The following is a 22,639-nucleotide window of genomic DNA, read 5'->3' on the forward strand; positions in this document are numbered from 1 at the left end:
TCTTGAAGCACAAAACTTGAAGCTGAGTTTTGAAAAATGGGAGAGATGCAAAGGGCAATCCTAGAACATGGAGAAGCATTCTGAGAAAAAAGTTTAAACAGTTACAGAACAATGGCAGAACTGGGCATGTATAAATGAAATTGGTGTCTGTTTTTGCCTGTCACAAGTTAGGGTAAAAAAAGAGGTGGCAAATCTAACTAAAACTGGGGACCCTCGTGTGTGAAAGACCATGAGGATTTACGTTTAAAACAAAAACTAATAGGATTCTTGAACCACAATAATGCTGGTGGTGGTGATGATAGATGACACCATTTGGATACTTGCTAGGTGCCTGGTCCTTCATTTTGCCTCATTCATGTAAAATTCACTTGGCCAACCCTTCTACTAAAAATGAAATGAGCACTGTTCCAGAGCATTTCAGGAAGATTTCAGCTGTCCATCAACAGTACTAAGAACAGAAGTCATGTTTCCTTGATGTGCTATTTATTCCATTTTACTAAGCCCTTTCTCCATCTACTACTATAGTGTGTGTAAAGAGAGATCCCTGAAACTTGCTGAAGCCCTTTTACATCTGCCATTTTGTAAAAGTGCATTGTTAGATATGTTTTTGTTGCTATATCCAACACCACACACATGCAACTGTCAATTAAATCAAGTCATGATCAAATATAAGTAAATAACCCTGCTATGTTTAGGAATATTGTTTCTGCCATGAAAGAAAAGAAATAGCCGGTTTGTAATCATTTATATTAAATCTATTCTTCAAGACTCACATGTATTTGTTTTGCTCTTCATAGAATATAATATAAGGTTTATCTCAATGTATGAACCCACTCATAACCCTGAAATAACTGCTTTTTCTTCATAGAAACAAAGCCATTTGAGCATCCATTGTTATGTTCAGAAACATCTATTCCTTGGATAAAATTTAAAAGTAATTGCTACAGCTTTTCTACAGTCCTAGACAGTTTGAGTTTTGAGGCTGCTCATGAATTTTGCAAAAAGGAAGGTAATTCTTTTGTGATGGTAAAAATACTTTCATGTGCTCCTTCTTGATGTTTTTGTAAGCAACATAGCCTTTGTCACTTGCTGATTATTTAGTGACTTTAGAAGCAATAAAAACTTTTGGAAAAATACTACTGAATATTCTTGTTTGAGAGGAAGCCAATAGAGGCAATTCAATGTCCAGTGTAGCATTTGAAAACTCAACTTGATGCACCTTTGAAGAAAATGTTCCTTTTGAATACATTTATATTATGAATTTAAAATGTTTTCTAAAGTCAACATTTTAAGTTTTTATGGTTTTATTTTAAAAATTGCCACCAGACTAGGAGTTTGGCCTAGCATGCATAAGAATTGGGTGCACAATTCCTCAGTACCACAAACATAGAAAAAGCCAGAAATGGTGCTGTTGGCTCAAATGGTAGAGCTCTAGCCTTGAGAAAGCCAAAGGACAAAGCTGAGGCTCTGTTCTTGCACAGAGACTGGCCAAAATGCCACCAAAATCTTTTATTAATTCTGAAAATTTGGCAGGTACCATGGACTCATAATCCTGTAATCCTACCTACTCAGGAGGCTGAGATCAGAGGGCCTCAGTTAAAAGCCCGCAGCAAAAAAAAAAATCTGTGAGACTCTCCAGTTAACCAGAAAAATGCCAGACTGATGGCATGACTGAAACAATATGAGCAAAAAGGGGCAACAGTAAGATGCCCTGAGTTCAAACCCCAAACTAGCATAAAAAAGGACATATAAAGAAAGAGGAGTGAGGGAGAAAGAAAGGAAGAAACAAATGAAGGAAGGAAATATTAATTTGGGGTCTGAGAGTGCAGCTTAGTAGTTAGTATATGTAATGTCTTAGGGTCGATTCATAACACCACAAAAATAAAGTACTACACAACAGACATTTTTAAATGTCAAAACCTCACCTTCCCAAGTAATGGTATAGGAAACTTTGTTAAATTGTGCTAATGTGAAAACACCAATATTTGCTTATTTTCTACTTGTCGCTTCTACAGGATCTAACCTTCTAGCAATCAAGGATGAAGTGGAAATTTCATTTCTTCTGAAAGAGCTTTTTGCTTTTGGTTCTTCAGTCCAGATGGTTTGGTTGAATGCTCAATTTGACAGTAACAGTAAGTGATTTGGGGAGATTGAGAGTACAGGGCATAAATAAGCACACAGTTGTTATGGCTAATGATAATAGTGTCTGTGAGCCAGAAAACTCTCCTTGGATACATTTGCTGTAAAAAAAATAGCATGAAACCCAAAGCCATTTTTTTCCCAAAAACCACCTTGTTATACTCTTCTATATTCCTTATCCTTTGAAATAATCCCATGATACCAAGGCATAAAAACAAACAAGTTTACCTTTTCATTTACTGGAATTCTATTCGCAGACTTAGTTGTACCAAACTAAAGACACATTGATTTGATTGCCACTCACATTCCTAAATGGTTAAAAAAAAAAAAGGCACTTCCAAGTTATGGAAATGTTTCGGTGAGCAATTGTGCAATTAGAATTCTTACTTGCTGTTCATCAAAAGCAGAGTTTATAATAATATGGAAGCCTGGTATTCTTTTCTTCATGTAATGGACAGTTATTGAAAGGTACTTGGAAAGAAAATTATTTTAAGTGGCATGGAGAATTTTTTACAGTGGTCTACCGAGGTGGGGGATGAGTTCTCCTTGTGAGTAGTGTTTTAATCACTGTTATAGTTGAGAATTTTTAGCGATGTGATAATTAAAATCAGAGTAAGTTTCACTTCATTTTATTGTAAGTTTTAAATTCTTTGCAGAAAGCACACACACACACACACACACACACACACACACACACACACATTATTTCTTGTACAAGGATAGACTTTCCACCACCCCTTTCCTGTGATACATGAATAGCTACTATTTAGACACACTTACTCCAGACTGAGCCATTTTTAATGACCTAGACTTCCAAATGATTCTTTGCTTTGATTTAAATGATTTCTTTAAATTAGTTAAAAATTATATGGAATCTTTAAAATTCAAACTATTATGGCAATAAACAGGATATCCTAAACACTCTAAGAACACTATAGCTAAAATACAGTACTGCATACATGAAAATTTCATTAATAACTATTTTTTGATGTTGAGTTCATTTGTGAATATACTCCCCAGAGGAGAAATCCTGTTAAACTTAGGTTTTATGGTTTATTCCAGTCTTAGTAAATTTGATAACTATGCGCCTAATGTATAATAGTCAACAATTTTTCTACAGATGAAACTATCAGGTGGTTTGATGGAACACCTATAGACCAGTCAAACTGGGGTATTGGGAAGCCAGACATGGACCACCTTAAATCCCAGCAGTGTATAGCCTTGAAGATCCCAGAAGGAGTGTGGATGTTATCCTCTTGTCAAGATAAGAAGGGATTTATATGCAAAATGGAGGCAGGTGAGTAAAGTCAAAGAAGAATTCCTCTTTTTGTTTCTACTCTAATACTGACCTACCACCACTGAAGCATTAAAGCACTGGTTTTGCCTCCTGTAGTCTTGAATTGTCCAGTGGATACCAGGGTTACATGATTCCTAAAATAGTCATTTAAAGGTTCTCAAATCCAAGTATTGAAAGAGTATTTAGATAGATCCTGACAGATATTGTTTCATGTCAAACAAGTTAAAAAAACATTAGTTATATACTTATGAGTTTCTTGTATCATCTTGGCTGTTAAACTAACAGAAAGCAAATAGAACTAGAATGTAAACTAGCAATCTCCACTCTTATTCTGCTATTCAGTGTACATATTTATGAGCATTACTAAAACTGATAATAATGATCAATAAAGCAAGGATTGCCAATTTTTTCCTATAAAGGGGCAGATAGCGAATATTTTAGCCTTTAAGGGTCACACAATTCTTCTTATACTGCCATTGCTTTATTACAATAGATGTAGACAAAAAGATAACCTCGGTATGTGTGAGTGCCATTAAAACATTACTTAATAAAACAGATGACTAGATTTGTTCGAGGGGCCATGGTTGTCTAATTCTTGCTGTAATGACTTAATGTGACTGAATTAAAATAAATCTCTCACTTCAATTGTTTTAATTTGATTTTAGATATACACACTGCGATGAAGCATCCAGGAAAAGGTAGGATCGGAACAGTAGGGAGAATTTTGAGTTTTCTTGGGAATAACAAAGTAGAAAAGCGAGTGTGTGAGCGTGTGACAGTGTCTGCCTTACTTTCTTGTCACTGAAGCTTTCCTTTTGTTCCTCTGCTTTCAGAACCCAGTCACAGCACTGTTCCCCTTGCAGTGGCACTGACCTTGATCATAATCCTGGCCATTCTCACACTTGCCTTCTGCATATACAAACGGAATGGTGGCTCTTTCCGGAGACTTACAGGATTGGAGCACCCCTACTACCTTACAACCAACTTCAGTACTGTACATTTAGAAGAAAGTATTCTCATTTCCGATTTTGAAAAGAAAATAGCTGGTGACAATGAAGCCAGATGACGCCCAGGTCTGAAGAGGAAGAAAGAAGACAATCAGGGGAGTCCCTGGTGTGTTCCCCATTAACCATAGGCTATTGCAGTGTGGATACTGTCAATCTTTTAGTCATTGTTAAAGTAATGTGGTTATGGTTGTAACCAGATGGACTTTGACTCATTCATTACCCTAAACTGCAATCCATTCTAAAAAATGAAATTTAGGCAAGGGTTATCATTCAGAAAAATGGGAACTAATTTTTTAATCCTCCTTTGAAAATTCTTAAACCTCTGTGACTAGCTCTGACTAAAATTTTCAGGGGATTTCTTAACTAATCTGGTACTTATACAACATTTGCTTATACTCATTCCATGGAGAAAGAAAGAGGAAGCAAAACAAAATTATTTTAAATACTGTATGTGGATTGAGGAAAAGTGTTTTAAGAAGTTTCTCACTGGTTTCTAATTCACTCACTTTTCAGTAGACAAATTGGGAAAGTACAAATTTCTAAACTTAAACTTCATAGATTCTGGGATTCCAAACAGATTTTTGGGTAATTCATAGGTTCTGGTAATATTGATTTTTATTAGGTCTGACTTCTCAAGTAAAAAGAGAAGAAAATTTACCATTTCTTAAATAGTAAAAGTCTTAACAAGCAACATAATTTCAGGAGCAACCACACTGTTAAAATTTGACCAAAAGCCTTCAAATGCTAAATGAGTATTCAGTTTGATATCAGGATATATATATATATATATATATATATATGTATACATGTATAACTTGAATTTAATGGGGAAGTATTGGAGATGTGAAGTAAAGTCCTACTAGAACCAGGCCAAAGGAGATATTGAAAAGTAATAAGGAAATTACTCACCAGGAATATCTTTATTATAAATGAGTTAATGTAGGTTTTTTTTTAAAAAATAAACTCTAATTTCTGGAACCCATCTCTTTTTGGATTGGTCTAGTTAGTGCAGTTGGTTTCAGAAGACTAAAAGTATGATATTGCCTGTAAATTTAACTTTTATAAAGAAAAAGGGGCTCCATAATCATTATTCAAAAGTTTACCTGTTAGGCCTGGAGTTTGGCCTAGTGGTAGAATGCTTGCCTACTATGCACAAAGACCCAAGATCAATTCCTCAGTACCATGTACATAGAAAAAAGCTGAAAGTGGTCCTGAGGCTTAAGTGGTACAGCTCTAGCCTTGAGAAAGTCCAAGGACAGGGCTCAGGCCCTGAGCTCAAGCCCAGGACTCACCAAAAAAAGTACATTTACTGAATTTTATTAAAAAGGATGTGCTAGTTTAGGAAGTGGGTCGAGGGTGAGCAAGTCAGGGAGATCTCAGTGTCCATGGCACTTATTTTTTAATTAGGGAAATCAACAATCCAGTAAAGAAGTCATCTGCAACAAACAGCAGGTTGTTATGTGATAGAGACACATACTGAATCTCAGGGCTTCTCTGAAAGTGCAATGTAATTATCACAACCAAATGCCTCAATGCAAGTACCCACTAGTCACAAGGAAGAGATCCAGGAGAAAGAATAAATTGACTTTTATATGGCCAGCATCATTAGAAACACAATTTGAAGAGCAGACTCAGAACCAAGTCCTCATGGCCTGAGTTAATACCACTGGTACTGTGTTACACAGTCAGACAATTCACCTTCACAAATTCATAATTTTTCTAAATCCTAGGACTTCTTTGTGTGTGTGATTGTATGTATGTATGTGGTAGTGATAGTGTGTGTGTGTGTGTGTGTGTGTGTGTGTGCGTGTGTGTGTGTACTGGGGGTAGGACTCAGGGTATGGGCAATATCCCTTAGCTTTTTCTCTCAAGGCTAGAACTTTACCACTTGAGCCACTGATCCACTTTTGGAGTTTTTATTTGGAAATCATGAGGCTTGAATTCTGCCTGGGAGCTGTCCCTGAGCTCAAGTCTAGCACTCTACAACTTGGAGCTACAATTCTCTGGTGGGAAATCCAAGATGAAAGTCTTGTGAACGTTTATGCCTGGGCTTTCTTTGAACCACAATCCTCAGATCTCAGCCTCCTGAGTAGCTAGGATTACAGGTGTGAGCCACCAGCACCTGGCTGCTTTAGCGTTTAATGTGTGCTTGAAAAGAAAACTTTTATTTCTAATCTGTACTATGTTTCATAGTTATACCATAAGAAGAAAAAATAACAAGGTCACAAATTCATTCATAATTTAAAAATTCTGTGGGTGGGGCCGGGAGTTTAGCCTAGTGGTAGAGTGCTTACCTAGCATGCACGAAGATCAGGGTTTGATTCCTCAGTAACACATACATAGAAAAAAAACAGAAATGGTGCTGTGACTCAAGTGGTAGAGCTCTAGCCTTGAGAAAGCCCAAGGAAAGTGCCCAGGTCCTGTGTTCAAGGCCCAAGACTGGCAAAAAAAAATCTGTAATTTGTACATCTTTATAGGAACTGGGTAATGCAAAATTGCAGATTTTTTGATTAGTAATATTCTGAGTCCTTCTGATTTCTAATAGCTTTCTTCCAGATTAAATGCTTCTTGTATTGGAAGTTCCATTCAGTAGTAGGTGTGGGTTAGGTACCTTTTAAGGTTAAAATATTCAGTTTTGGAGCTTCTTCCTCCAGATAGCAACTGAATATACGAAATTCCTTGTGTTCTATAGCTTTAGGAAAAATCCTAACTGCAATGCAAATGACAACAGAAGGATATTAGGTGTGGTGTTATATACCCATAATCTCCACTACACAGGAAGGCTGAGGCAGGAAAATTCTGAATTCAAGGCCAGCGTAGGAAACATGGGGCTCCTTTGTCAAAATAAAATAAAATAGGAAGGTGAGGAAGAAGAAAGAAAGGAAGATGGAAAAGAAGGTGGAAGGAAAAAAGGGTAGGTGGGAAGGAGAGAAGAAAAGAAGAAAAAAAAGCAGGGATAAAAATAGAATCAGAGCAAAAAGAATTAATTTTGTCACTGGTAAAGAAAAAAGCTTATCATAATAAATGGTGTCTATGAAAATGGAGCCTTTTTGGATAGAGTAGCCTTCTTTGATGTCCACCAACTCACTCCTCCATCTCCCAATTCCCTGGTAGGACTGGGGACGGAAGCCAGGGCTAGTGCTTACTAAGAAACTATTCTTCCACCTGAACTATGTCCCCAACCCTTTTGTATTCGGGCTGTCATTTGGGGTTTTTGGTGTTGTTATTTTCTTTTCATCCTTGTATTAACTTTGCCTGAAATTTTCTATCCTCCTGCCTCTCTCGGCCTCTGGACTACTCAGGATTACAGGCATTTGCCATCATTCTGGGATGGTTTGGTGTCTTTTTGAGTTAGGAAACAAGTTTTTATTTTTGTGTTAACCACCAAGAAAAGGTGTATTAGGGTGATGTGTGGTTGACTTTTGAATCCCCAGGGAAAACACAGTTACAACACCAGTACATTATTATTCCCTTTGTGTTGTGGTTAAATCTATTGAACTGAATGCCAAGTTGTTTATAGCAATTTGTGGTTAATTCAGGAGTGGATTTAAAAGGGCAAATAAATCTGGATTGATGACCATACATGATATTCAAATATTAATATAAACAATTTCAATTTAAAAATCTATAACATATTGTATAAGCAACATAATAAACATGTTCCCTGCCTCTCATAATTCCTAGGTATAAAAAAATACCAGCTTATATTCAAAGAAACTAAAGCTAATGAACATTAGAAATAAGCATTTAAAAGTTACACCAATTTTAGAAATATTGGCATATGGGGGTAAGAGAAGGAAAGTGGCAGAAAAATATGGGAGTGGAAAACAATGTTTAACAAGAAATGTACTCACTACCTTACATATGTAGCTGTAACTCCCGACAATAAAATTAAATTTAAAAAAGAAATATGGGCTTAGTTGCTGATTGTTTTCTAAAGCCTAGCAAAACTTTTGTATCTAGGATTATTTTCAAGAATTTACAGTTTACAAGTTTGTCTCTGTGCTTAGCATCCAACAACAATGACCAAAATTCAGATTTGTTCATTTTTATTATTAAATTTGAGGTACTGAACAATAAATCATAGGCAGTTTTAAAATTCAGCTTTAATGTTCACACTCAGAGAAAAGTCAGAATTTTAAATATACTTATAATAGGCTGTTTCATTCATTTCATTCCATAAGTCCATTTCATTATTGTTGCTGCACTTGAAGTGCTTTTAGAGAAAAGTCAACAAATGTGCCTAATTCTGAAGTGCTAGATAAAAAAGTGAAAATCTTCACATGCTTATAATTCCTAATGATGAATTGTAATTGTGGAAGAAAATCTATAACTAAATCCACAAAATGAGCCCTGTGTCAAACAGTGACCTTCTTTACTCAGAGTTAATTAACACAAGCACTTGCTTCTTGCAGAGCACTTTGCTGTAATTTAGAACAAATTAAGGGAAAAATCATTCAAGTGCTGTTTTCTTCACACCATGAAGTAAGCGTGATGGACTAGAGTTAAAGCATTTAAAATATTATCATCCATTTCGTGTAATTAAGAACAGCAACACCATATTTTTTCTCCCAAAAAGACATCTTGATCTATGCTATTTTCAATTTGTTTCCTGTGCTTCTATTTATTAATAGAAATTGATTTTCAAACTTAATAAGTGCCCTTTTATGTTACTCCCATTAACCCTCTTATTGATTGCATTAGATGATATATATGTATATATGCATACACACACATATATATGCATATATATTCCTGGACATTATTGCAATAAATATATATTGAATGTAATGACTATTTTTTATATTTTTATTGATGGGGTAATGTATAGAGGGGTTTCAGTTACATTTTCCAGGTAGTAGGTGCAATGTGACTGCTTTTTATGTTTTCTTTTGTCCCTTCCTCAATGCTAAAATATTGACTTTGCTGTTATTTCCATGTGGTGGGACTCCTTAAAGTCCACTTACGATGTTGTATCCTCAGATATTATTTGAACTTCACCCTTTATCTTCTTATAGAGTTTTGTAGGTACTGAAAAACTAACTCAGAGATGTGGGGCTCAACAGGTCTGATCAAATACACTCTTCTATTCCTCTTTTCTATCTGTCCTCTGAAGGCTGAAGAGAAAGTTAATCAAGCTGAAGCACACCTTAATAAAGGTGGTGTTTACATGAGCTTTGGAATCCTTAAGCAAGGACTTTTCTGATTAAAAAAAAAAAAGAAATTGTTTGCTTTCATTCTACTCTAGATGACATCTAAAGTTGCAAATGAAAACCAGACTCTACACCCTGCCTGCCAGAACATGTAATGAAGCAGTCCTCTCACCTCAGGAAAAGACCAGGAGCTTTGGTGAAGCTGGGACTCACAGTACCAACTCTCTGGAGCTTCAGGTTGACTCTTATACTAAACATCCCCAAGAGAGGCAGGGAGAAAGAAGTCCTGCTTATTTGTGTATTGGTTTTAAAACAATACATTGTATTTCCTAATGTTTAGAAGACAACCTAGATTGCACATTAATAAGTAAATTTAATGTTATACTTTAGTAACAACTTATATCTGCTAGCAAATGTAGTTTAATGGATGACACCCAATGTCGGGGGTTTTAGTACTCTTTGCCTCCTGACCAGCAGGAAGAACAAAGAGAACACGCCCCGACTAAGACCAAGAAAGGTTAAGGCCCGCTGGATCATGAGTAACGAGAACAATTCTTTTGAATCATGTCTCCCCTTCCATCACACTCTTCCTATTTCTTTCTCCCATCCCCACCCACTGTCCTATATAGTTTATTGTGTCCATGTGTATGTAGGTGTACATGTATGTGTGTACAATCTCTACTTGCAGTATGTTTAGTGAGTGAAAATTTAAAGCTGTCCATAGACTGATATGAGCTTAAGCCCTAAATATACAAAATCCTCCTAATACTTAAAATTGTCTTAACAATAGAACTTTTAGCTAGTCACATTTGTTGAATCTTTGCACTCCATTTAATGTATTTTTTTCATTAAAAATGTTCTTTTCATATTCTTGTCGTAGTATAGTACCTATTACAGTTGACCTAAGTGTATCTGTAAAGAAACACAACAGCAGTTCAACTTTGAAGGATTTCATGGGAACAGGAGCTGTGCCACCCCTTGTCTCCCAAATTGCTTGCCTGATCAAATAGGATGACTGAATCATAATCTTCTTGGCTGTTAGTGTCTGACACTTACTCCAGCTACAGGAAATTAGACTTTCCCTCAGAACTTAACCCTGAAATCCACACAGCATGGAGCTGTGCATAAACAAGACAGAAAGAAGTTTCCCAGGGCACCTGTTCAGAACAGAGTTTGATTAACCATGTTTAAAGAAGGAAGGCACGAAGATGATGAGAAATGGAGAGGGAGGACAAACAGTGCCCCTTGGAAGCAAGCCTATGGAAAGGGAACCAGAATTCTGTAGTCAAATCCCTTAGTAGTACTTGGAGTTTTAAGGGCATCCCTCTGGTAAGATGGATGCATTTCAGATGAACTTACTTCCTTCCATAAGATGAACTCATTTTGTTCCATTTTCATGCTCCACCCAATCCCTAGCTATGTCTTAGGTTCTCAGTATGGATTTGCCTACTATTGAGAGAATGTATGATCACACAGACTTTAACTATGAGAGTACTAAGAGAGAGAGAGTGACTGTCTACGTGAAGAAAATAGCTAAGCCTGTGATGACATTTCCCGTAGAGCTTGAGCAGAGGTGCTGATCTCTGAGTCTTCTGGTCTGGAATTTCTGTAGTAAGTTAATAGACAGTGTAATTTGGTCCTCAGTTGCACATATATGACTTGGGGTCTAGGCCCCAAGTACATTACCTGCTTCTGTGATTCCAGAACGAGTGCACCATCCTGACCTAGACATCATAATGAAATTTAAGGTATCTACTTTGATATCTACAGATGTTTAGCTAGAGTGAGCCAAAGTATTTCATACTCTTCTCTTAGAGAAGAATAAGTTAGTATGGCTTAAAATCATAAGCAGGTTCTGGGATATAACTGTCAACTGTAAGATCCAGTGCCTCTTCTCTCAGCTTCCCTTTCCTCCCCGCCCCCATTGGCTCTCATTTCACTATTTCATATTAGTGTTTGAGGGACCAAGCATCATTTTATAGATGAAAAAAGGAAGTATTCTCTGATTTCCCAAGCCAATTCATGGCAAAGTTGAAAGCAGAACCTAAGCATGTTATTACATGCATATTCCATATGTTACTGCTGAGATCTAGTGGTAACACATGTTGCCTGCAGGGCCATTGACTCCAGGGTAACTGTAAAGGAAAGGCATGGTAACCAGACACCATGAAAGAGGCCTTGCTATGAGGCTAGAAAATCAGTAACAAGCAGTATAGAAACAAGGAGTACAAGAGGAGGTCAGGATCCCAGAGGAACCACCAACTCCTGACAGATAATAAGAAGAAACTTTATCAACTGGGAACCAGCAAGCATTAGCCATTTGTTTTCCTTTTCCTTTTCCTTTTTGTGGATCATGGGGCTTGAACTTGGCTGAGTGCTGTCCCTGAGCTCTTCAGCTCAAGGCTACCTCCCTACCCTTGAGCCAAGTCCCACTTTCCATTTTCTAGGGGCTAGTTGGAGATGAGTGTCTCAGGTCCTTTTGTGCCTGGGCTGGCTTTAAACCTTGATCCTCAGGCCTCAGCCTCCTGAGTAGCTAGGATTACAGGCATGAGCCACAACACCACTTTTTCTTTCTTTCTTTTTAATTTGTCAGTGTGGGGCAAGGAGTTTGGCCTAGTGTTAGAGTGCTTGCATAGTAGGCACAAAGACCCCAGTTCCATTCCTCGGCATCACATACATAGAAAAGAGCTAGAAGTGGTGGTGTGGCTCTAGTGGTAGAGCACCAGCCTTGAGAAAGCCCAAGGACAGTGTTCGGGCCCTGAGTTCAAACCCCAGGACTGGCAAAAAAAAAATTGTCAGTGGGCTTGAACTCAGGGCTGAGTCATCAGCACCCAGGTTCCATTTGTTCTTTCTGCTGAGTCTTATAAGGGACAAAACTTCTTCTTCGGCCTTGAATAGTATCAAGAAGTTGTTGGTACTGTTTTGTTCTGTCCTCCTAGAAACCAATGCATTCTTATTGAAGGCCAGTTATAACATTGCAACCTGATTAAAAAATAAGACAAACAGGTCTGACAGTCACACAATCCCAAGAACAAAAGGGAACTTTAAAGGATTTTTAACTAGTAGTGACTAGAATGCAGAAAAATGAGAACTACAAGATCACTGAGTTTATGTCTAATTGGTTACATTTGTATCAGATATAAAATGCTGAGTGTTTTTTTAATGGGATTTGAAGCCAGGATTTAGCACACAGTAGGTGAGCATTATACCACTTGAGTCATACCTCTAGCTTTTTTTTTTTTTTTGTCTTATTTTTCAGGGAAGGTCTCCTTGCCTTACTGTAACTTAATGAAAGCCATGTTGCTCCATGGGGGCCTGAGTGTCTGTCATCTGCTTCTCTCAGAGCCCCAGGGTCTTCCAAGTCCAGGAACACCAAGCCCTCTTGGCTCAAAGTGGGAAAGGCTCACTTCTAGTGAGCTTTCTTTTTCCTGGAGAGCCCCTGCTTATAAAGCAAACTCACAAATAGGGAACATGCTTTTAGGACAGTTCTGTGTTTTAGCAATCATTATTCTCCAGCTTTCAGTTTTATTCTTATATGAAGCTTTTCCAACACAACATAAAATTCCAATTAAACACATGCTCAAACCTACTAGACTCAGAAAGCAAACATGTAAAGGATCCCCCAGTAAGCCATATCCTGAGCTGAAATAAGAGTGGACATTGTCAAGGGAGGAAAAGGGTTATTATATGCTCAAATTGTTAAATTATACTTTCATGACTGAAGACAAATGTAATCCAACTTATTATTGTAAATTACACTATAAAAAGCAGTCACTCATTGCCTTTCCAAAACAGAGTATAATATATTACCAAATTATCAAAGGTCTTTTAATAAAGCTCCTGAATTTGATTTATAATGTACAATGTTGCTTATCCTTGAGAAAGATCTACTAAAAGGTACACTTAGTCTTAAAGCCAGTGAAATAAAATATCCCTCTAATCAGCTGCCAGAAAGCTTCCGCTTCAATGCTTTGTTGATGCTGGCATCAGCAGGACATTAAAGCGTGGAGCTTTTCATGTTTGATCAAATACTAGCATTATGCTAAAGCAGAAGTATTAATTCATAGAGTGACAATCCTAAAACCTTAGACTTTTCCTTCATCTTCCCTCTCCCTCCCCCTCCAAAAGTGACCAAAGAAATCAGGAGTTTGGAGACAAAGGAGAGACGAGTATATCTAATTGTTAGATATATACAAAACTGCTCAGGAATCAAAGGAAAGGCAAGCCCTGATAATAGACTTTTCTAAAAATGGCAATCATATCTAAGAAAGGAGAAAGTAAGTAGTGCTGAGAAATAAGAAGATGACCTGGTGATTACGCTCATCTTCTAATGAGAAATGGAGCGACCAGAAGGGTCAGAGTTTGCCCCCAACTTTCAGCTAGTGTTTGGAGATGCTAGCTAGGATCATTGTCAATCACATCATAATATGCTTGGCCCTTCCAGAAGAAAATTCCTCAACAATGAAATAAAAATCCTCCAAGGTTAAAAAAAAATCATTTCCTCCTCACAACTTTAATTTTTATTTTCATTGCTTTGATTCCAGGCCTTCTAAAAGAAAATTTTTATTATGCTGCCCGATTCACAAAAACACTCAAGGGAACAGACTAAATTTGAGACTGTCTCAGAAATATGCCAGAAAACATCAACAATAAAAACAATGTTCTCAAAAGATTACACAGAGAGCCCAAAACGTATTGATACTGATATCTATGTAGTTATTATGAATGCTAATGTCAGTAATATTATACATGGTTCTCATTTTCTCTTGCACACACGTGCACACGCACATGCGCACACACACACACACACACACACACACACACACACATGTAGAATTATTGCTCCTGGTATAGTAAATTGGACTCTGGCACTGGAAAATGTCTACCATTGCTATCAAACTTAAACATATCCAGTCCTAAAAGATTATTCGATAATTTTTTCCTAACAGATTGATTAGGAGAACAAGAGTTGCATCACTATTTCCAGGTGATAAAAAAAGAGTTGGAATTCATTGCTAACACCAAGAAGCAGTGGATTGGGGAAAAGAAGCAGGTACAAGAAGGACATTTTGATTTGTATGGAAATCACATGTTAAGAGGTTGAGGAAACAGAAATGTTCTATTCTTATTGCCTAAGTTCTTATTGCCAAAAGCATTCTGTACAATGCTAGACACCACAGGAGCCACCTAGGAAATAAAATTTACTGTGATTATATAACCAAATGTTACTATTAAAGAATTATAGAGGGTCTGGGAGTTTGGCCTAGTGGTAGAGTGCTTGCCTAGCATGCACCAAGACCCGGGTTCAATTCCTCGGTACCACATACATAGAAAAAAGCCGAAAGTGGTGCTGAGGCTCAAGTGGTAGAGCTCTGGCCTTGAGAAAGTCCAAGGGCAGGGTTCATGCCCTGAGCTCAAGCCCAGGACCGGCAAAAAAAAAAAAAGAATTATAGAAGCTGGGCATGGTGGCTCATACCTGTAATACTAGCTACTCAGGAAGCTGAAATCTGAGGATTGCAGTTCAAAGCTAGCTCACGCACTGAAGTCCATGAGACTCTTGTCTCCAATTAACTCCCAGAAAACCAGAAGTGGCACTACGGCTCAAATGGTAAAGTGGTAGCCTTGAGCTAAAGACTCAGGGACAGCACCCAGGCCCAAAGTTCAAGCCCCATGGCTGACAAAAAGAAAAAAAGAAAAAAGAAGAAGGAGAAGGAAGAGGAGGAGGAGGAAGAGAAGAATTATAGAACCTACTTGAATTGCCCGTGTTAGAAGCTTGGAATAGATTTTTTGCCATCATCAAAGAAAGAATACCCCCACAATAATATTTTCATTTTGTTTAATTTCATCTTTTTGACCTCATCTCTAAGCCAAAGTACATAATTTTCTAGATTGATTATTTTTCCTTGTCGGTGCTCAAATGGTTTTAAATCTGGTACTAGAAGTATTCAACCCAATTCATTCTTCTTTAAGTTTAAAGATTCTGGCTAGTCACAAAAAATGTTTTATATGACTATTTGGAGGGTTATTTCAGTGGGTATCTGATGCCAATATATTTACATATCCAGACAAGAATCCAATGTATATACTACAAAATTAAGAAAAGTGAGGGAAAGGGTAGGAGAGGGAGGGAAGAAAAGGTTGAAAGGGTGACATTAATCAAGATACATTGTATTCATAAACTGTTTTGCTGAATGATAACTCCTTTGTACAACTACTAAAAGATAATTTTAAGATTAAATAAATATAAATATTTTTAAACCCAGTAAGACCTGGTTTATAGCTTCTGGAACTATGAGAGAATACTTTTCTGTTGCTTTAAGTCACTATGCACATGGTAATTTTTTACACACAGATAACTAATACAAACATGAAAAGTAATCCCCCCCACAGAACTCACTCTGGTGAGTGTGATGGGAGACTCGTGCAGCTCTCCAGGCTGACAGGCTGAGAGTCCAGGGTTGTTTTGTAGTTTATACTGACCTGCAGTCTCTGCCCAGAGGGTGTGGCTCTGAAGTGTTCTGAGATACTTTTTCCTTTGTTTTGCTATGTATTCTCTGATCCTCTCAACAATCCTGTGAGCTGCCTCATACATTTTCCTCTTTTTTTCTTTTTTTTGGGGGGGTATTTTTATTTTTTACATATATTTTATTGTAATTGTAATTGATAGAATGGTTACATTATATTCACCAGATAGAAGGTGCATTACTTCAAAAACATTGATACCTTTCTCATGTCTTGGTCCCCATTTCCCTTCCCCCCACCCCCACCCTCATCTTGTTTTCCCCCCTTCCCTATCCGATTTCAAATAACCAAAAACACATATATCCAATATATCAGATAACAAGGTGAAATACTGTAACAATATGAGATAACCAAGGGACAGCAAAAGAGATGAGAGATAGTATATTAAAGACAACATCACTCATTATATGGTTTTTGTTTCTATATCCTGGAGGTCCTTTCATTTAACATCATTCTATATGGCCTTATGTATCTAGGTTTTTTTCTATTGTAAATCTCTGCTAGAAGAGCCCAAGGTTTCTACTGATTATGACAAATGAGGGAAACCATTGAGCCTATCTTCCTTTAAGTCTGGCTTACTTCACTTAATATGATTTTTTCTAAGTCTTTCCATTTCCTTATAAATGGGAAGATGTCGTTCTTTCAGACAGCAGCATAGAATTCCATTGTGTATAAATAGCACATCTTGTTGATCCACTCATCAATTGAGGGGCATCTGGGTTGGTTCCATATCTTTGCTATGGTACATAGTGCTGCAATGAACATCGTTGTGCTAGTGGATTTAGTATGTCCTTGTTTCTGGATGATTGGATAAATGCCAAATAGTGGAATTGCTGAGTTATAGGGGAGCTCTATGTTTAGTCTTTTGTGCCTCATACATTTTCATGAATAGCTTTCTGCTTAAGCTACAGTGCAACATCATAACCCTGGCTATAACAATAATTATATTAGCATTATCTTAAACACATTGAGCATCCCCTCACCTGCAACAGATCGCAAGCATCCCTTCACCTGTGCATACCCTCCATGTGATAACCCTGTGAGATGTATAGGCAATCATGGAGCAGAAAAGGAGTCACATTCATTGTAATTAAAGTCATTAAGTCATTTAGTCACTGTATTCAACCAAACCAATGATGGACCAAACCCAATCTATGTCTCGGAAGGCAAAAATGAGTTTCTTTAAAAACAGTTGCAAGTGAATAATATAAAGTCCTTGCCTTATATCCTGCCCTATGTGTTAGTAAAGGGTCCTGTTTCTGGAGGACCTAACTACAGCAAGTGTGGTTCAGGGACCAGCAACCTTACTCAAAAAGTTGATGAGAAAGATACAAAATTTCTGGCCATAGCCAGGCATAGTGGCTCTCAAATGTAATCCTAGCTACTCTGAGGAACTCAGTTCAAAGCCAGCACGGAAGACCCCGAGACTCTTGTCTCCAATTAACCACTAGAAAACTGGAAGTCGTGCTGTGGCTTCAGGGGTAGGGCAGCAACCTTGAGCTGAAAAGCTCAAGGCTTGAACAGCACCCAGGCCCAGAGTTCAAGCCCCACAACAGACCAAAAAAAAAAAAAAATCTGGCCTTAACTGAGTCTACTGAATCAAAACCCGCATTTCAACATGGTTCCCATATAATTTACATATGTTTTAAAGACTAATCATCACTTTACTGGGGGCCAAAGAAGATGACTTTATAGAAAACACTTGAACTGAGACTTGAGTTGAAACACAAAAACACTTCAAGTATATATACGCATATATACATATGTATATATGCATATATATATGTATATACATGTATATATCCTAAATAAAGACAAGGAATTATATACATATATGCATATATACATAGATATATACATGTAACTATCTATCTATCCTGACTAAAGACCAAAAATTAAGGTGGAAAAGCTTAGAACATGATCAGGAATCAAGAATAAGAAAAATAAAAGGGCAATAGGTGAGGATTAGATTGTAGATGGTCAAGTGGGAGAGTTTCTACTATAGCCTGATTCATGAAAGGACAGGAAGGAAGGTGATTTAACAGCTGTGTGTTTAAGGAAACTGAATCTGATCGAGTTTATTCAGGGGACAACTAGAAGCAGAAGCTCAGTAGGGAACATATGACAGTTGTTCAGACAAGAACAAAGTAGTGACCATAGGAAAAAGGAAGAACATGACTTACTTGGCAGAAAATAAAATAAACAACCTGCTATTATTTGGCCAGAGATGTAAAGGATGGAGTAAATAGACTTTTTTTTTTAATTTTGTGTGACTACACAGGAAGAAAAAGCAATTAGTAGCCAGTTGTAATGGTGGCAGGTATGAGTTACTCTTGTTAACTTTGATGTCACTGAAATGAGATTAAACTAGCCCTAAGGCTAAGGAGAGAGATAGAACCTAGAAAAAGATTTGAGGGAGATCACACCAAGGTGATAACTGTTATCTAAGAAATAAATTATCTTCACCAAGTACTGAGTTAATGGAAAGTAAAAGACAGGGAAGCAAAAGGAACCCCTTCAATTAGGAAATGAAGGAAGGAAAGAAAACGTACCTACTAGTCAGAGAACACAGAGAGCAAATCATAGTACCCAACACCAGATTACCAAAGCAACGAAGAAGTTCTATCAGTAGGATAGGGGCTTGCTCACACAGAGAGAGGGCTGGAGAATCAGGCTCAGAAAAGAAGAAGAAACAATACAAGGAAGACAACAGTGAGATATGATAGAAACACACACCACAGGAAGAGTTTGGTGAAAATGCTACCACACTGCTGCCTGCAGGGATTAAGCACAGGACTGAGTAGGCACCACTGACCTGGCTTGCACCTTCAGTGCTAGCTACTTTTATCCCCTCCAGAAATCATTTGATTTTCTTACCTAGAAGCTTCTGACCAGTAGGGCACCAGTCCTGTGCTAGCACCCAGCATGAGGAAAAGGGAAAGTAAATATTTCATTTCTATTCTATGGGCTCAGCCTACCACCCTATCGCAACTCCAACTACTTCCCCAAACAGATACAGCTCTGGAAATTGACAAATGTTCACTAAAGCAAGGAGGAAGGAAAGGTGACAGTGAAACTAAGACTGCAATCAAATAAAAGAAGAGAAAGCTGGGCCACATGGTCAAGGTTAAAGATAACTGGGAGGTGGAAGAGAAGGCATCAAAGAGTCATCGATTAGTAGTTGAAGTCATACATTACTTTCAGAAGAAATAATGTCAATTCACTAATAAGAAGGTGAAAGCCAGATTTTTTAAGTAGTGGGGTAAAAGCTATTTTAAAATTATTAGTATGTATCAGTTGCATAAGATAACAGATTTCAGTATGATCTTTCCATATATACTTATAACATACTCTGCAAAAATATGAAATCCTTCATAAATTTGAGTTATTCTTGTCCAGGATTCATGCTCCTCTTCTCGAAAGATATGTGTGTATATGTTTTATATGCATATACATACATATGGGTGTGTTCATACATATATATGTATGGAAACTGAAGGGAACACTACTCTTTTTTCCATATATTTTTTATTGTAATTAATAGAAGGGTTACATTACATTCGCCAGATGGAAGGTGCATTACTTCATATACAATGATAACCTTTCTCATGTCTTGGTCCCCATTTCCGTCCCCCACCCCCACCCCTCATCTTGTTTTCCCCCCTTTCCTATCCAATTTAAAATAACCAAATACACATATCCAATATATCAGGTAACAAAGTGAGATACTGTAACAATATGAGATAACCAAGGGACAGCAAAAGAGATGAGAGATAACATAGTACATTAAGGACAACAATCACTCCTTATATGGCTTTTGTTTCTATATCCTAGAGGTCCTTTCATTTAGTGTCATACTGTATGGCCTTATGTATCTAGGTTTTGCTGTATTGCAAATCTCTGCTAGAAGAGTCCAAGGTTTCTACTGATTATGGCAAATGAGGGAAACCATTGAGCCTATGTTCCTTTGAGTATGACTTACTTCACTTAATATGATTTTTTCTAAGTCTTTCCATTTCCTTATAAATGGGAAGATGTCGTTCTTTCTAACAGCAGCATAGAATTCCATTGTGTATAAATAGCACATCTTGTTGATCCACTCATCAACTGAGGGACATCTGGGTTGGTTCCATATCTTTGCTATGGTAAATAGTGCTGCAATGAACATCGTTGTGCTAGTGGATTTAGTATGCCCTTGTTTCTGGATGGTTGGGTAAATGCCAAGTAGTGGAATTGCTGGGTCATAGGGGAGCTCTATGTTTAGTCTTTTGAGGAACTGCCATACTGCTTTCCATAATGGTTGAATTAGTTTGCACTCCCACCAGCAGTGTAGCAGTGATCCAAATGGATCAAAGACCTCGAGGTAAAAGCTGACACACTGAAAACTTTACAAGAAGGAATAGGAGACACATTAGGCCTCCTTGGCACAGGTTGAAACTTTCTTAATAAGGACCAAGAATCACAACAAATCAGACAAAGGCTGGATAAGTGGGACTGCATTAAACTGCAGAGCTTTTGTATGGCAAAGGACATAGCTAGTAAATTAATTAGGAAGCCTACAGGATGGGAGAAGATCTTCACTAACCATACAACAGACAAAGGCCTCATATCTAAAATATATCAACAGCTCAAAAAATTGAATCACTCCAAAACTAACCTCCAAAGTAACAACCATCCCATTAAAAGATGGGCCAAAGACTTAGAGAGTCTTCTCTGAAGAAGAAATAACCAAGACGAGGGGGGGGAGGGGAGGGTAATGGGTACCAAGACATATGAAAGGGTATCAATGTATGTGAATTAATGCACCCTCTAACTGGCAAATATCATATAACCCTTTTATTAATTACAATAAAAATATTTTTAAAAAAAAGAATGGCCTATAGACATATGAAGAAATGCTCGACATCTCTGGTCATAAAGGAAATGCAAATCAGGGCCAGGAGTTTGGCCTAGTGGTTAAAGTTCTTGCCTATCATGCGTGAAGACCCGGGTTCGATTCCTTGGTACCACATACATAGAAAAAAGCCGGAAGTGGTGCTGAGGCTCAAGTGGTAGAGCTCTAGCCTTGAGAAAGTCCAAGGACAGTGCTCAGGCCCTGAGCTCAAGCCCAAGACTGGCAAAAAAAAAGAAAAGAAAGAAATGCAAATCAAAACAACTCGAAGATTCCACCTCACTCCAGTTAGAATGGCCAGGATCAAGAAAACTAATAACAACAGATGCTGGAGGGGATATGGCCAGGAGGGATCACTACAACACTACTCTTTTATAGAAGTGTGGAGGTCCAAGGAAAGATCCATAGGAAAGGCTGCTTTAGGACAGGGAACATTTGAATATATTTCAGGCCAATAGGAATGAATCTATAAAGATGGTAGTTGAAAATACAAGGGGAAAAGGAGTAAAATTAGATGCTAGATGATATGGAAAAAGGAGAGATCAAGGAAGAGGAAGCTGGTGGAGGAGGAGAAGAGTGGGGAGAAAGATATTGTGGCAAAGCAAATCTTGAATCCTGAAGTAATTCCTTTAATTCATTTTAACTAATAACCAAGTGTTTATCACAAGCATGTATTATACTGGAAACTGCTGTGTACAAAAAATGAGTTCAAAAGGTCATAATTTTAGTGAGTTGATAAACTAGTGACAATTAGGTGACGTTTTTTGGCCACTCCTGGGCTTGAGCTCAGGGCCTGAGCACTGTCCTTAGTCTTTCTCAAGGCTAGAGCCCTACCACTTGAGCCTCAGCACCACTTCCAGCTTTTTTCTAGGTAGGTGGTACCGAAGAATTGAACCCAGGTTCTTGTACATGCTAGGCAAGCACTCTACCACTAGGACAATGAGTTTTTGGAGAGCTTGTCAGTATGTATCACACACACACACACACACACACACACACACACACACACACACACACACACACTGGATTTATTCATCATGAGTCTCCCAGAATCTTGATTATTTTGTTTGAGATTTCTCTATCTTATGAATCAGAGTTGTCATTCTAAAAATCAAGAAGTTAGATGCTCACTTCCCTTGTTACCATCAAATGTAAAACACAAAGACATGGCTTAGACTCAGCTGGGCACACTGCAACAATGACATCATTACTTCTATGATCGTATCTTAAGGTTAAAAGTTTGGCATGCTCTGCTCATGATAAAGATTAAAAGTAGGAAAGAATACATCACCGAAGAGAAGCCTTTTGATAGACCTAACATGTTAAAGGCTAGGGGTCAGGGGCCTGGAGTTTGGCCTAGTGGTAGAGCGCTTGCCTAGCATGCAGGAAGACCCGGATTCAATTCCTCGGTACCACATGCGTAGCAAAAATCCAGAAGTGGTGCTGTGGCTCAAGTGGTAGAGCCTTAGCCTTGAGAAAATCCAGGGACAGTGCTCAGGCCCTGAGCCCAAGCCCAGGACTGGAAAAAAAAAAATAAATAAAAACTAGGGGGTCAGTACAGCTGACACCAAAAGTAAGCTGGATGAAAGGAGGTGGAGGGGGCTTGGAATTACTTTCCAGTAGTCCTGGG

General features: G+C 37.8%; 1 protein-coding gene across 1 annotated transcript in view; it reads left to right on the forward strand.

Annotated features, from left to right (window-relative positions):
• Positions 1 to 5,425, forward strand: part of Pla2r1 (phospholipase A2 receptor 1) — a 105,985-nt gene extending 100,560 nt beyond the window's left edge. The window contains exons 26-30 of the mRNA XM_090342766.1: positions 869 to 1,009; positions 2,016 to 2,132; positions 3,260 to 3,436; positions 4,102 to 4,134; positions 4,270 to 5,425. Coding sequence (XP_090198892.1) covers positions 869 to 1,009; positions 2,016 to 2,132; positions 3,260 to 3,436; positions 4,102 to 4,134; positions 4,270 to 4,502 — 701 coding nt within the window. The 3' untranslated portion in view covers positions 4,503 to 5,425. The remainder of the gene's footprint in view (positions 1 to 868; positions 1,010 to 2,015; positions 2,133 to 3,259; positions 3,437 to 4,101; positions 4,135 to 4,269) is intronic.
• The last annotated feature ends 17,214 nt before the right edge of the window (positions 5,426 to 22,639 follow it).

The sequence above is a fragment of the Megascapheus bottae genome, chromosome 12 (assembly GCF_031878675.1).
Source record: "Megascapheus bottae isolate mThoBot1 chromosome 12, mThoBot2.hap1, whole genome shotgun sequence".
NCBI lineage: Eukaryota > Metazoa > Chordata > Mammalia > Rodentia > Geomyidae > Megascapheus > Megascapheus bottae.